Raw genomic sequence first — 13,973 nt, 5'->3', positions numbered from 1 at the left:
AACTACAACAATAAAAAAGGGGCAACAAAAGGAAATAAATACACAAATATTTAAAAAATGAAATAAAAATTTAAAAAATAATACATAATGGGATACAGAGTTCTGGTGGTGGGAACTGTGTGGAGTTGTAACACTCTTATCTTATGGTTTTGTCAGTGTTTCCTTTTTTTTTTTTTTTTTTTTTTTTTTTTTTCCAGCCCCGGGGTGTCCAGTGTTTCCTTTTTTTAAATTTTTTTATTATTGTTTATTTTCCCTTTTGTTGCCCTTGTTGTCTTGCTGTTGTAGTCATTATTATTGTTGTTGTTGATGTCATCATTGCTGGATAGGGCAGAGAGAAATGGAGAGAGGAGGGGAAGACAGAGAGGAGGAGAGAAAGATAGACACCTGCAGACCTGCTTCACCACCTATGAAGCATCTCCCCTGCAGGTGGGGAGCCAGGGGCTCGAACTGGGATCCTTATGCCGGTCCTTGAGCTTTGCACCACTTGCGCTCAACACACTGCACTACCGCCAACCACCTAAATTTAAAAAAAAATTTTTAAATATTCTTTTTAATATTTATTTATTCCCTTTTGTTGCCCTTGTTTTGTTTTTTTTTTAAATTTATTTCTTTATTGGGGAATTAATGTTTTACATTCAACAGTAAATACAATAGTTTGTACATGCATAACATTCCCCAGTTTCCCATTTAACAATACCACCCCCACTATGTCATTTATCATCCTTCATGGACCTGTATTCTCCCCACCCACCCACCCCAGAGTCTTTTACTTTGGTGCAATATGCCAATTCCATTTCAGGTTTTACTTGTGTTTTCTTTTCTGATCTTGTTTTTCAACTTCGGCCTGAGAGTGAGATCATCCCATATTCATCCTTCTGTTTCTGACTTATTTCACTCAACATGATTTTTTCAAGGTCCATCCAAGATCAGCTGAAAATGGTGAAGTCACCATTTTTAACAGCTGAGTAGTATTCCATTGTGTATATAGACCACAACTTGCTCAGCCACTCATCTGTTGTTGGACACCTGTGTTGCCCTTGTTGTTTTATTTTTGTAGTTATTATTGATGTCATTGTTATTGGATAGAACAGAGAGAAATGGAGAGAGGAGGGGAAGACAGAGAGGGGGGAGAGAAAGACAGACACCTGCAGACCTGCTTCACCGCCTGTGAAGCGACTCCCCTGCAGGTGGGGAGCCGGGGCTCGAATTGGGATCTTTGGGCCCGTCCTTGCGCTTGGCGCCACCTGCGCTTAACCCGCTGCGCCACCACCCAACTCCCCAGTGTTTCCTTTTTAATAAATAAAATTAAAAAAAAAAAAAAAAAGGTTTCCCAGCTGTCCAAAAGATACATGGTATAAAAAAAAAAGGTTCGTAATGAAAAATAATAATTATTAATAAATAAATAAATAGGGGCCAGGTGGTGGCACACCTGATTGAGCACACATGTTACAATGCACAAGGACCCCATCCCCACCTGCAGGGGAAAAGCTTTGCAAGTGGTAAAGCAGTGCTGCAGGTATCTGTCTCTCTATCTTCCTCTTTCCTCTCAATTTTTGGTTGTCTCTAGCCAATACATAAATAAAGGGAATAAAAAAATTAAATAAAAATAAAGTGTATGTTCTACAAGGTGGCATATCTGCTTGTCCTCCAGTGTAATCATTATTAATAAATTACAATGTCAATAATCAGAGCAGGGAAATAGTATAATAGTTTTGCAATAAGCCTTTCATGTGGAGGCTGGGCAGTAGCACATCTGGTTGAACGCACATTACAACAAGCAAGAAAAGGACCCAGGTTTAAGCCACTAGTCCCCACCTGCAGGGGAAAGCTTTGTGAGTGGTGAGGCAGGGCTGCAGGTGTCTCTCTCCCTCTCTGTCACCCCCTTCCCTCTCGATTTCTGGCATTCTTTATCCAATAAATAAATAAATAAAGATAATACAAGAAAAAAAAGCCTTTATGCCTGGAGGCTCTGAGGTCCTAGGTCCAGTATCTTTTTTATTTTTTTATTTTATCTATTTATTAGTGAGAGAGAGAAAAGAGGAGAAAGAGAACCAGACATCACTCTGGTACACACACTGCTGCTGGGGATCAAATTCAGCCTCAAGCTTGAGAGTCCACTGCTTTATCCACTGCACCACCTTGCAGACCACAGTCCACAACCCAGGTGCAACCTCTAACACTAACCTAAGTCAGAGTTGATCAGTCCTCCCCACCTGCAGGGGAGTCACTTCACAGACGGTGAAGCAGGTCTGCAGGTGTCTATCTTTCTCTCCCTATCTCTGTCTTCCCCTCCTCTCTCCATTTCTCTGTCCTATCTAACAACAACGACATCAGTAACAACAACAATAATAACTACAACAACAATAAAAAAAGACAACAAGGACAACAAAAGGGGAATATATAAATAAATATAAAAAATTAAAAAACAAAATTAAACAACAGCAAAAATGTCGTTGGGAGAGGTGAGTCAGTAGTAGCATGTAGGACTTCCATTTGTGAGGTCCTGAGTTTGATTTCTAGTAAACCACACAATGGAGCAATGCTCTGGTGTTTCTCCTCTCTCTCTCTCTCTCTCTCTCTCACTAGACATATGTAGACATACGTATGACTGAGTGGTAACTCAGTGGGTAGAGCATGGGACCTAAATGTGTGAGGTCCTGGTTTCTAGGTTTGATCCTGGCACTGCATATGTCAGAATGGAGCTGTGTTTGTCTCTTTTTCAAATTAAGTCAATAAATGCCTCTTTAGTGGTCCGGGAGGTGGCACAGTGGCTAAGGCACTAGACTCTCAAGCATGAGGTCCTGAGTTTGATCCCCAGCAGCACATGTACCAGAGTGATGGCTGGTTCTTTCTCTTCTCCTATCTTTCTCATGAATAAATAAATAAATTATTTTTAAAATAAATAAATAAATATATGCCTCTTTAAAATAAGCACATACAGGATGGGCAAATATAGCATAATGGTTATGCAAAGAGTCTCTTATTCCTAGGATCCAAAGTCCCAGGTTCAATCACCCACACTACCATAAGTCAGCTGAGCAGTGCTTTGGTAAATTAAAATAAAATAAAATAAGGAAAAGTAAAATAAAATAGCGGGTTAAGTTTAGGTGGCGCGAAGCGCAAGGACAGGCATAAGGATTCTGGTTTGAGCCCCCGGCTCCCCACCTGCAAGGGAGTCACTTCACAAGCAGTGAAGCAGGTCTACAGGTGTCTGTCTTTCTCTTCTCTTCTTTGTCTTCCCCTCCTTTCTCCATTTCTCTCTGTCCTATCCAACAATGAGAATATCAACAACAACAATAACTACAACAATAAAACAAAATGGAAAATAAATAAAAATAAAATAATATAAAATAAATAAATATAGGGGCCAGGTGATGGTGTACCCGGGTGAGCACACTCATTACCATGCTCAAGGGCCCAGGTTCAAGCTATTGGTCTCCACCTACGGGGGGGGGGGGGGGGGGGAGAAGCTTCACAAGTGGTAGGTCTCTCTCTCCCTGCCTTTTCACTCTCATTGTCTCTCACTCCCATCAAATAAAAAATAAGTATTTTTGGGTACCAGGTGGTGGCGCACCTCTATGAGCACACATGTTACAGTGCACAAGGATCCAGGTTCAAGCCCCTGGTCCCCACCTGCAGGGGGAAAGCTTCATGAGTGGTGAAGCAGGGCTGCAGTTGTCTCTCTCCCTCTCTACCTCCCCCTTTCCTTTCAATTTCTGGCTGTCTCTATCTATTTATTTATCTAAATAAATAAAGATAAGTGGTCCGGGAGGTGGCACAATAGATAAAGCAATGGATTCTCAAGCATGAGGTCCTGAGTTCAATCCTCGGCAGCACATGTGCCAGAGTGATGTCTGATTCTTTCTCTTTCTGCCTATCTTTCTCATAAATAAATATTCTTTTAAAAATAAATAAATAAATAAATAAAGATAATAATTTTTAAATAAATACTTTCTAAAACAAATATAAATAGACAATGAAAACACCCTCTGGCCACTTACCAGCATTCAGAACTTGCAGGCAGTTACGATTTCCTGACTGGTCGGCACCTCCAAATACCCAGATGCTGTCAGGTGTGCAGGCGGGAATGAAGCTTGCATGCTCATAGCGAGGCAAGAGGCCCTCTGAAGTGGCTAACTCCCACTGGTGTGTCTCTGAAAAACATTCCCAGATCCCAGATTAGGGCTGTCACATTCATATACTGATTGACAAACTTCAGGAAGGATAAAGACAAGTGTCAAAAGCATATGTGAATAAGTCATCACATCATCTAAAGTGAACATGGTTAATCTCCAGAAATTTATTTATTTTTTTATATTATTATTATTTTAATATTTATTTCTTTTTTGTGACCCTTGTTGTTTTTACTGTTGTTGCAGTTATTATTGCTGTTACTGATGTTGTCATTGTTGGATAGGACAGAGAGAAATGGAGAGAGGAGGGGAAGACAGAGAGGGGGAGAGAAAAATAGACACCTGCAGACCTGCTTCACCGCCCGTGAAGCGACTCCCCTGCAGGTGGGGAGCCAGGGGCTAGAACCAGGACCCTTACGCCGGTACTTGTGCATTGCGCAACCGCCCGACTCTCAGATTATTTTATTTCTTTCTGAGGGAGAGAGAAGAAACACTAGAGCATCACTCTAGTATATGTGACACCAGCGATAAAACTTGGGACTTCATGATTGGAAGTCCAATGCTTTATCTACTGTGTTATCTCCCATATGTCCTCCATCTGGCTTTTCCTAAATTATACCCTTATGTATTAAATAAATAATCTAATGACTAAACTTTTTCTGGTCCTCAACAAATTGATTGAACCTGAGGAAGGAACTGTAGGAATTTCTCATTAAGAGCTGAAAGATAAAAAGCACAGTTTAGGGAGTCGGGCGGTGGCGCAGTGGGTTAAGCGCACGTGGCACAAAGTGCAAGGACCGGCGTAAGGATCCCGGTTCGAGCCCCCGGCTCCCCACCTGCAGGGGAGTCGCTTCACGGGCGGTGAAGCAGGTCTGCAGGTGTATATCTTTCTCTCCCCTCTCTCGCTGTCTTCCCCTCCTCTCTCCATTTCTCTCTGTCCTATCCAACAACAAAGCAACGTCAACAATGGCAATAATAACCGCAATGAGGCTGCAACAAGTAGGGCAACAAAAAGGGGGAAAAATGGCCTCCAGGAGCGGTGGATTCATGGTGCAGGCACCGAGCCCAGCAATAACCCTGGAGGAAAAAAAAAAAAAAAGCACAGTTTATTTGGGTTCAGTATCTAAATAGGGAATAGGAAGAGTCTTGAGAGACTGAGACAAAACTGGCTGGGGAGCTGGCAAAATAGCTGACCTAGATAGAATGATGCTTTAACATTGTGACCCAAATTCGAGCCTGGCTCCCACAGCACTGAAGGAAGCTTTGGTGTTGTGGTCTCTTTCATTTTCTCTCTGCCCTCTTTATCTCTATTTACAAAAACGAAACAAACATAAAACCAAAAACACAGAAATAAAAGAGTAGGGCCAGGGAGATAGCATAATGGTTATGCAAAAAACTTTCATGTTTGAGGCTCTGAGATCCTAGGTTCAATTCCAACACCACCATAAGCCAGAACTGAGCATGGTCTAGTTAGGGAAAGGAAAAAAAAAATAATAAAAGACTTCACTGTTTTCAACCAATCTTGGATGGACCTTGAAAAATTCATGTTGAGTGAAATAAGTCAGAAACAGAAGGATGAGTATGGGATGATCTCACTCTCAGGCAGAAGTTGAAAAACAAGATCAGAAAAGAAAACACAAGTAGAACCTGAAATGGAATTGGTGTATTGCACCAAAGTAAAAGACTGGGGTGGGTGGGGAGAATACAGGTCCAAGAAGGATGACAGAGGACCGAGTGGGGGTTGTATTGTTAAATGGGAAACTGGGAAATGTTATGCATGTACAAACTATTGTATTTACTGTTGAATGTAAAACATTAATTCCCCAATAAAGAAATTAAAATAAATAAATAAATAAATAAATAAATAAATAAATGGGGACCAGGCAGTATCACAATGGATTAAGTGCACATAGCATGAAGCACAAGGACCCAGTAAGGATCCTGATTTGAACCCCCAGCAACCCATTTGCAGGGGAGTCGCTTCACAAGCAGTGACTTTCTCTCCCCTTCTCTGTCTTTCCCTCCTCTCTCAATTTCTCTCTGTCCTATCCAACAATAATAACAACAAGGACAACAAAAATGGGGAAAATATGGCCTCCAGGAGCAGTGGATTCATAGTGCAAGCACTGAGTCCCAGAGATAACCCTGGAGGCAAAATAATAATAACGATAATAATAATAATAGCAAGAATAAAATAAGAGGAAGAGAAAGGAGGGCGGACGGTGGCGCGTGGGCTTAAGCACACACAGTATGAAGCACAAGGAGCCGCGTAAGGATCCCAGTTTGAGTCCTGGCTCCTCACTTGCAGGGCAGTCGCTTCACAAGTAGTGAAGCAGGTCTGCAGGTGTCTATATTACACACATTCTCTCTCCTTCTCCCCTCTCAATTTCTCTCTGTCCTATACAAAAAAAAAAAAAGATGGCCACAAAAGCAGTGAATTTGGAGTGCAGGCAGTGAGTGAGCCCCAGCAACAAGGCAAAGAAATAAAAAAAGGGATGAAGGAAGAAATCAAGAAAAAGGAAGAAAGAGGAGAAAACAAAAAACAAACAGGTAGCTGGAAGATAGCTCACCTGGTAAAGTGCAAACTTTACGATGTGAAAGGACCTGAGTTCAGGCCCCTATCACCACAATGGAGAATCACAGCTATGGTGTTTGTCTTTCTCTCCCAAGCAGTGGCATGCCTGGTTAAATGCACATGGTACCATGCTCAAGGACCCCGGCCACAGTTAAAGGCCCTGCATAGGGGTGGGGGTGAAGGGGGAGCTTCATAAGTGGTGAAGCAGTGCTGTAGGTGTCTCTCTATCCTTCTCTAGCTCCCTTCATTCACAGTTTCTGTCTGTCCTATCAAATAAAGTTAAAAAATCTAAAAAAAAAAAAAAAATTCTGGCTAGGCATGGAGAATGCACAGTATAGTCTGTAAAGCTGGAAGCAGGAAAACCCCAGGAGCTTGATGTAGTAATATAAATGGGAGTAGTGAAATAGGCAGACGTGGATAAAGACAGAGCTACTGGGGCCAGGGTGGTGCACCTGGTTAAGTGCACACATTACAGTACACAAGGATCCAGGTTCAAGCCTCTGGTCTCTATCTGCAGGGGGAAAGCTTCAGAAGTGGTGAAGCAGGGCTGCAGGCATCTCCCTCCCTTTTAAAACAGTAATTATTTTTCCTTTTTTTTTTTTTAAAGGTTTTATTTATTCATGAAAAGATAGGAGTGGAGAGAGAGAATGAGACACCACTGTGGCACATGTGCTGTCAGAAATTGAACTGAAGACCTCATGTGTGAGAGCCCAGCACTTGATCCACTGCACCACCTTCCGAACCATTCCCTCTCCCTTTCTTTTCTTTCTTCTTTTTCCTCCAGGGTTATTGCTGGGGCTTGGTGTCTGCACTACAAATCCACTGCTCCTGGAGGCTATTTTTTCCATTTTGTTGTCCTTGCTGTTATTGTCATTTCTGTTACTGATGTTGGATAGGACAGAGAGAAATGGAGAGAGGAGAGTGAGACAGAGAGGGAGAGAAAGACAGACACCTGCAGACCTGCTTTACTGCTTGTGAAGTGACCTGCCTGCAGGTGGGGTGCTGGGGTCTGGAACTGGGATCCTTACACCTACTCTGGTCCCAGTGCTTTGCAGCCTGTGTGCTTAGCCCACTACGCTAACCTCCGGCCCGCCCAACTCTCCCTTTCTACCTCCCCCTTCCTTCTCAATTTCTCTCTGTCTCCAGACAATAAGTAAAAAATACATTTTTTAAAGAATTTATTTATTTATTCCTAAGAAAGAAAGGAGAGAGAAAAAGAGCCAGACATCACTAGGTACATGTACTGCCTGGGACTGAACTTGGGACCACTTGGTTGAGAATCCAATGCTTTATCCACTGCACCACCTCCTGGCCACTAAATAAAAAAATTTTTTTAATATTTATTTATTCCCTTTTGTTGCTCTTGATATTTTATTGTTGTAGTTATTATTGTTGTTGTTGGATAAGACAGAGAGAAATGGAGAGAGGAGTAGAAGACAGAGAGGAGGAGAGAAAGATAGACACCTGCAGACCTGCTTCACCACTTGTAGAGCGACTCCTCTGCAGGTGGGGAGCCGGGGTCTCGAACTGGGATCCTTAAGCCATTCCTTGCACTTTGTGCCACGTGCACTTAACCCATGGTGCTACCGCCAGACTCCCAATAAAAATATTTTTAAAAAGACAGAGCTGGGGGCCTCCAGAAGCAGTGGATTCGTAGTGCAGGCACCAAGCCCCAGCAATAACCCTGGAGGAAAAAGAAAAAAAAAAGACAGAGCTATTTAGGATTTAGTGATTAACTGGAAATACACAGGAATAGAAGAGGAGGAGGTGTTATCAAGGCATCTCTGAGAAGGATTTCATGAGCTAAGGCTAGGTGAGCAGGGCTCCATGAGTTCTTTCGCCTGAAACAAGGTGATGGTTTGGGGGAAATGTTCCAATTGTCTGCTGAGAGCTTAGGAATATCAATGATGTTCATTTTCTTTTCTTTTACCTCCAGGGTTATTGCTGGGGTTAGGACCATGAATCCACTGCTCCTGGAGGCTATTTTTTTCCCTTTTGTTGCCCCGGTTATTTTATTGTTGTTGTGGTTATTATTATTGTTGTTACTGATGTCGTTGTTTTTGGATAGGACAGAGAGAAACTGAGAGAAGAGAAAGACAGAGAGGGGAAAAAGAAAGACACCTGCAGACCTGCTTCACCGCCTGTGAAGCGACACCCCTGCAGGTGGGGAGCCAGGTGCTCCAACCAAGATCCTTAAGCGTGTCCCTGCTCTTTGTGCCTTGTGCGCTTATCCCACTGTGCTACTGCCCAACTCCCAGTGATGTTAATTTTTTAAAAAATATTTATTTATTTTCCTTTATTGCCCTTGTTGTTTTTCATTGTTGTAGTAATTATTGTTGTTATTGATGTCGTCATTGTTAGATAGGACAGAGAGAAATGGAGAGAGGAGGGGAAGACAGAGGGGGAGAGAAAGACACCTGCAGACCGGCTTCACTGCTTGTGAAGCGACTCCCCTGCAGGTGGGAAGCCTGGGGTTCAAACCAGGATCCTTACTCGGTCCTTGCGCTTTGCGCCATGCGCTTCTTTTTCTAGCGTTTGCCGCGCCGTGCGCTTAACCCGCTGCGCTGACGTCGGACTCCCGATGTTCATTTTCTTATGGAAAAATCTCTCTCCAATCTGAATTGGTGTTCTCCTTTTTAAAATTTTTTAATATTTTATTTATTTATTGGATAGAGACAAGAGATAAATTGAATGGTAAAGGGGAAAGAGAGAAGGAAAGAAAGACACCAGTAACACTGCTTCACCACTAGTGAAGCTCTTCCCTGCAGGTGGGGACAGGGCTTGAACCAAGGTCCTTGCGCATGTCCATTCAACCTGATGTGCTACCACCTGACAATTGTGCTTCTTCTTCTTCTCCTCCTCCTCTTTCTCCTCCTCCTCCCTTTCTTCTTCTTTTAATATTATTTTATTATCCTTTTAGATAGGCACACAGAGAGAGAGAGAGAAAGAAAGACAACAGGGGCCAGGTGGTGGTGCACCTGGTTGAGTGCACATGTTACAGAACTCAAGGACCCAGACTAGAGCCCCTGGTCCCTACCTGCAAGGGGAAAGCTTTGCAGGTGGTGAAGCTGCAGGTGTCTTTCTCTGTCTCTCTTCCTATCACCCCCTTCCCTCTCAATTTCTGGCTGTCTCTATCCAATAGATAAATAAAGGTAAAAAAAATTAAGTCTTAAGCCTTAAAAAAGACAATAGGGAGTTGGGCAGCAGTAAAGCTGGTTAAGCACAGGTGGCGCAAAGCTCAAGGACCCACATAAGGATCCCGGTTTGAGCCTCTGGCTCCCCACCTACAGGGGAGTCGCTTCACAGGCGGTGAAGCAGGTCTGCAGGTGTCTTTCTCTCCCCCTCTGTCTTCCCCTCCTCTCTCCATTTCTCTCTGTCCTATCCAACAACAATGACATCAATAACAACAATAATGATTACAACAATAAAACAACAAGGGCAACAAAAGGGAATAAATAATAAATTGTTATTGATGTCATCATTGTTGGATAGGACAGAGAGAAATAGAGGAAGGGAAGACAGAGAGAGGGAAAGATAAACACCTGCAGACCTTCTTCACCGCCTGTGAAGCGACTCCCCTGCAGGTGGGGAGCTGGGGGCTCGAGCAGGTGGGGAGCTGCGCTTTGCACCATATGCGCTTAACCCGCTGTGCTACCGCCCAACTCCCAAAAATAAATATTTTTTAAAAAAGTAAAATTAAAAAAAAAAAAGTTGACAATAGCACTGAAGCTTCCTTCAATGCAGTGGAGACCGGGCTTGAACCTGGGGTCGCACACATAGCAAAGCAGCGCACTAAGTGCAGTATTTTAGTAACCCCGAACTAGAGTTCTTAATAGTGGTCAGCACAAAAGTGCTGCTCTGTCACTAGAGAGCAAGTGCTCTGCAGCTGCCGTTCTTACCCAGATCCATGGCATGCACATCTGAGAAGCTCCTGTTTGGATCTGCTCCCCCAACAATGAAAACCTTCCCTCTCGTAGCATCACCTACTGGGGGTAGATAGGAACAGCTGTGGCCAACCCGAGCACAGGGATTGTCTCCAGAAGGGGCCAAGGTATACCTGCCAAAAGGATGATGTGTTCAGAAGGTCTGAGCAGATTAAATGCAACAATACATTCTTTACATTCCTCAGAAAGTATTCACTGGGATATTCTTACACATCCACACTTGAACTTGTAGCCAACAAAGCAGTCTGATTATTAACAATACCGTATATATACATATATATAATTTTTAAATTATCTTTATTTATTTATTGGATAGAGACAATCAGCAATTGGGACCAGGAGGTGGCACACCTGGTTAAGCACACAGATTACATTGGACAAGGACCTGTGTTCAAGACCCTAGTCCCCACCTGCAGAGGGAAAGCCTCTCACAAGTGGTGAAGTAGGGCTGCAGGCATCTCTCTGTCTCTCTCCCTATCCCCCTGCCTTCTCAATTCTGTCTCTGACTCTATCCAATAATAAATACATAAAATATTTATAAATAAATAAAATTTAAAGAATAAAAATAAGAGACAAGTCAGAAATTGAGAGGGAAGGGGTGATAAAGAGGGAGAGATAGGGAGACACCTACAGCTCTACTTCACTACTCACAAAGCTTTCCCCCTGCAGGGGTGGGGGTTTGGGGGCTTGAACCTGTGTCCTTGTGCATTATAACATGAACACTCAATCAGGTGCGCCACCACCCAGCCCCTTAATAACAGTACCTTCTATTTACACATAAAGTTATGGCTTTTTCATTTTGTCCCAATCATCACATAGTAATCTAGTGGAGATACCCTGGGAGAGTAGAATCAGTAGAATGGGAAACTAACACTCAGAAATATTCATTGGTGTTGGTGTTGCTGTGCCATTGGATGGTAGCTGTGAACATGATTTGTTGGTTCAGACAGACCTCATCCATTCCCACTCTTTTCTTTTTAGATATGTGGATCTTCATGAACCTCAATTTCCTCATTTGTAAAATGATAAGAGCAACAGTGCTTACTTGAAAAGGTAAATGTGGGGGCCAGGCGGTGGCATACCTGGTTGTGCACACATATCACAATGGGCAAGGACCCAGGTTCAAGCCCTGGTCCCTGGTTGCAGAGGGAAAGCTTCACAAGTGGTGAAGCAGGACTGCAAGTGTCTCTCTGTCTCTCTCCCTCTCTCTCTCAACCCCATCCTCTCAATTTCTGGCTGTCTCTATCCAATAAATAAGTACAGATAATTTTAAAAAGGTGAATGTGTGGTCTTGGAGGTGGTGCAGTGGATAAATCAGTAGATTCTCAAGCATGAGGTCCTGAGTTCACACATGTACCAGCAGCACATGTACCAGAGTGATGTCTGGTTCTTTCTCCCTCTCCTCCTATCTTTCCCATTAATAAATAAAATCTTTTACTGTTGAATGTAAAACATTAATTCCCCAATAAAAAAAAAAGAGAGAAAAAAAGGAAAGCTGTCAGACAATTGGTGACAATTACAAATTCTCTAAAACTCAAAATTTTCACCTAAAAGCTCAAATTTTGTCATAAACAATAGATATAGTAAGTCATTTCCCTTGAAAATAAATAAATAAATAAAATCTCTAAGGAAAAAAAGAAATGGGTGGGGGTAGCTAGCATAATGGTTATGCAAAGAGAATCTCATACCTGAGGCTCTGAAGTTCCAGGTTCAATCTCCTGAACCACCATAAACCAGAGCTGCTCAGTGCTCTGGTAAAAAAAAAAAAATGAAAAAGAAAAAAAGAGGGAGGAAGATAGGAAGGGAGAGAAGGAAGGAAGGGTTGTCTGAGAAGTGGCACAGTGGATAAAGCATTAGACTTTTTTTATTTGTCATTTATTTATTTTTTTAAATTCCTTTTTGGATTTTTTTTCCATATCTTTTTATTTATTTATTTATTCCCTTTTGTTGCCCTTGTTGTTTTATTGTTGTAGTTATCATTGCTGTCATTGTTGTTGGATAGAACAGAGAGAAATGAAGAGAGGAGGGGAAGACAGAGAGGGAGAGAGAAAGATAGACACCTGCAGACCTGCTACACCGCTTGTGAAGCGACTCCCCTGCAAGTGGGGAGTGGGGGCTCGAACCGAGATCCTTATGCCGGTGCTTGTGCTTTGTGCCACCTGCGCTTAACCCGCTGAGCTACAGCCCGACTCCCTAGACTTTTTAAAAAATATTTATTTTCCCTTTTGTTGCCCTTGTTGTTTTATTGTTGTAGTCATTATTGTTGTTATTGATGTCATCATTGTTGGATATGACAGAGAGAAATGGAGAGAGATGGGGAAGACAGAGAGGGAGGGAGAAAGACAGACACCTGCAGACCTGCTTCACCGCCTGGAAACAGAGTTGGCAGTCAGCTGAGGTAAAGAACAAACACCTCATCACAGACCCCTGCAAGCGTCAACCCGGCTTTGACCTAGCACGTTATGATTGGGCCCTCCTCAATCGCTATCGAACAGGCCATGGCCGGTGCGCCGCTATGTTCCATCGCTGGGGAGCCAGAGACGACCCGAACTGCCCCTGTGGCTACAGACAGACTATGACCCACATAGTCAACGACTGCCACCTCTCCAGCTTCAAAGGAGGTCTCGAAACTTTACATCAGGCTCAACCTGACGCTGTTGACTGGCTACGGAAGAAGGGCAAACGCTAGAAGAAGAAGAAGAACCGCCTGTGAAGCGATTCCCCTGCAGGTGGGGAGTCGGAGGCTCAAACCGGATCCTTCCGCTGGTCCTTGCACTCTGCGCTGTGTGTGCTTTACCTGCCGTGCTACCGCCAGACTCCCAGCATTGGACTTTCAAGTCTGAGGTCCTGAGCTTGATCGCTGGCAGCGCATGTACCAAAGTGACATCTGGTTCTCTCTCCTCTTACCCCTCTCATTAATAAATAAATAAAATATTTTTTAAAAAGAAAGGAAGGAAGGAAGGGTATGTAGACTAAGAAGACTTATTAGACTGGGGAGACAGCATAATGGTTACGCAAAAAAAGGTTCCAAAGTCCCTGGTTCAATTCCTAGCACCACCACAAGCCAGAGTTAAGCAGCATTCTGGTCAAAAAAAAAATGTTAATAGCTTTCTCTCCCACTCTGTCAGATTTTTAAGTTGATTACATGAGAGAGAGTTTCACATGAAAAGTCTGATGCTTTACCACTTCCCCAGTCACTCAACCTTTCTACCTTTTTTTTCCACTTTATTTTATTGCCACCGGAGTTATCACTGAAGCTCAGTGCCAGTACTATGAATCTACTGCGACCAGTGGCCGTTTCTTTTTCTACTTTTTTCTTTT

At 42.9% G+C, this 13,973-nt stretch overlaps 1 protein-coding gene across 3 annotated transcripts in view; it reads right to left on the bottom strand.

The window, feature by feature from the left end:
- Positions 1 to 13,973, bottom strand: part of RABEPK (Rab9 effector protein with kelch motifs) — a 45,583-nt gene that overhangs the window by 21,946 nt on the left and 9,664 nt on the right. For all 3 annotated transcript variants that reach the window (XM_007539988.3, XM_016185006.2, XM_060200146.1), the window contains exons 3-4: positions 10,608 to 10,765; positions 4,002 to 4,154 (exon numbers count right to left, since the gene is read on the bottom strand). In XM_007539988.3, coding sequence (XP_007540050.1) covers positions 4,002 to 4,154; positions 10,608 to 10,765 — 311 coding nt within the window. The remainder of the gene's footprint in view (positions 1 to 4,001; positions 4,155 to 10,607; positions 10,766 to 13,973) is intronic.

The sequence above is a fragment of the Erinaceus europaeus genome, chromosome 10, assembly GCF_950295315.1.
Source record: "Erinaceus europaeus chromosome 10, mEriEur2.1, whole genome shotgun sequence".
Taxonomy (NCBI): domain Eukaryota; kingdom Metazoa; phylum Chordata; class Mammalia; order Eulipotyphla; family Erinaceidae; genus Erinaceus; species Erinaceus europaeus.
The sequence above is the reverse complement of the archived record's forward strand: the minus strand, read 5'-3'. Positions and strand labels throughout refer to the sequence as shown.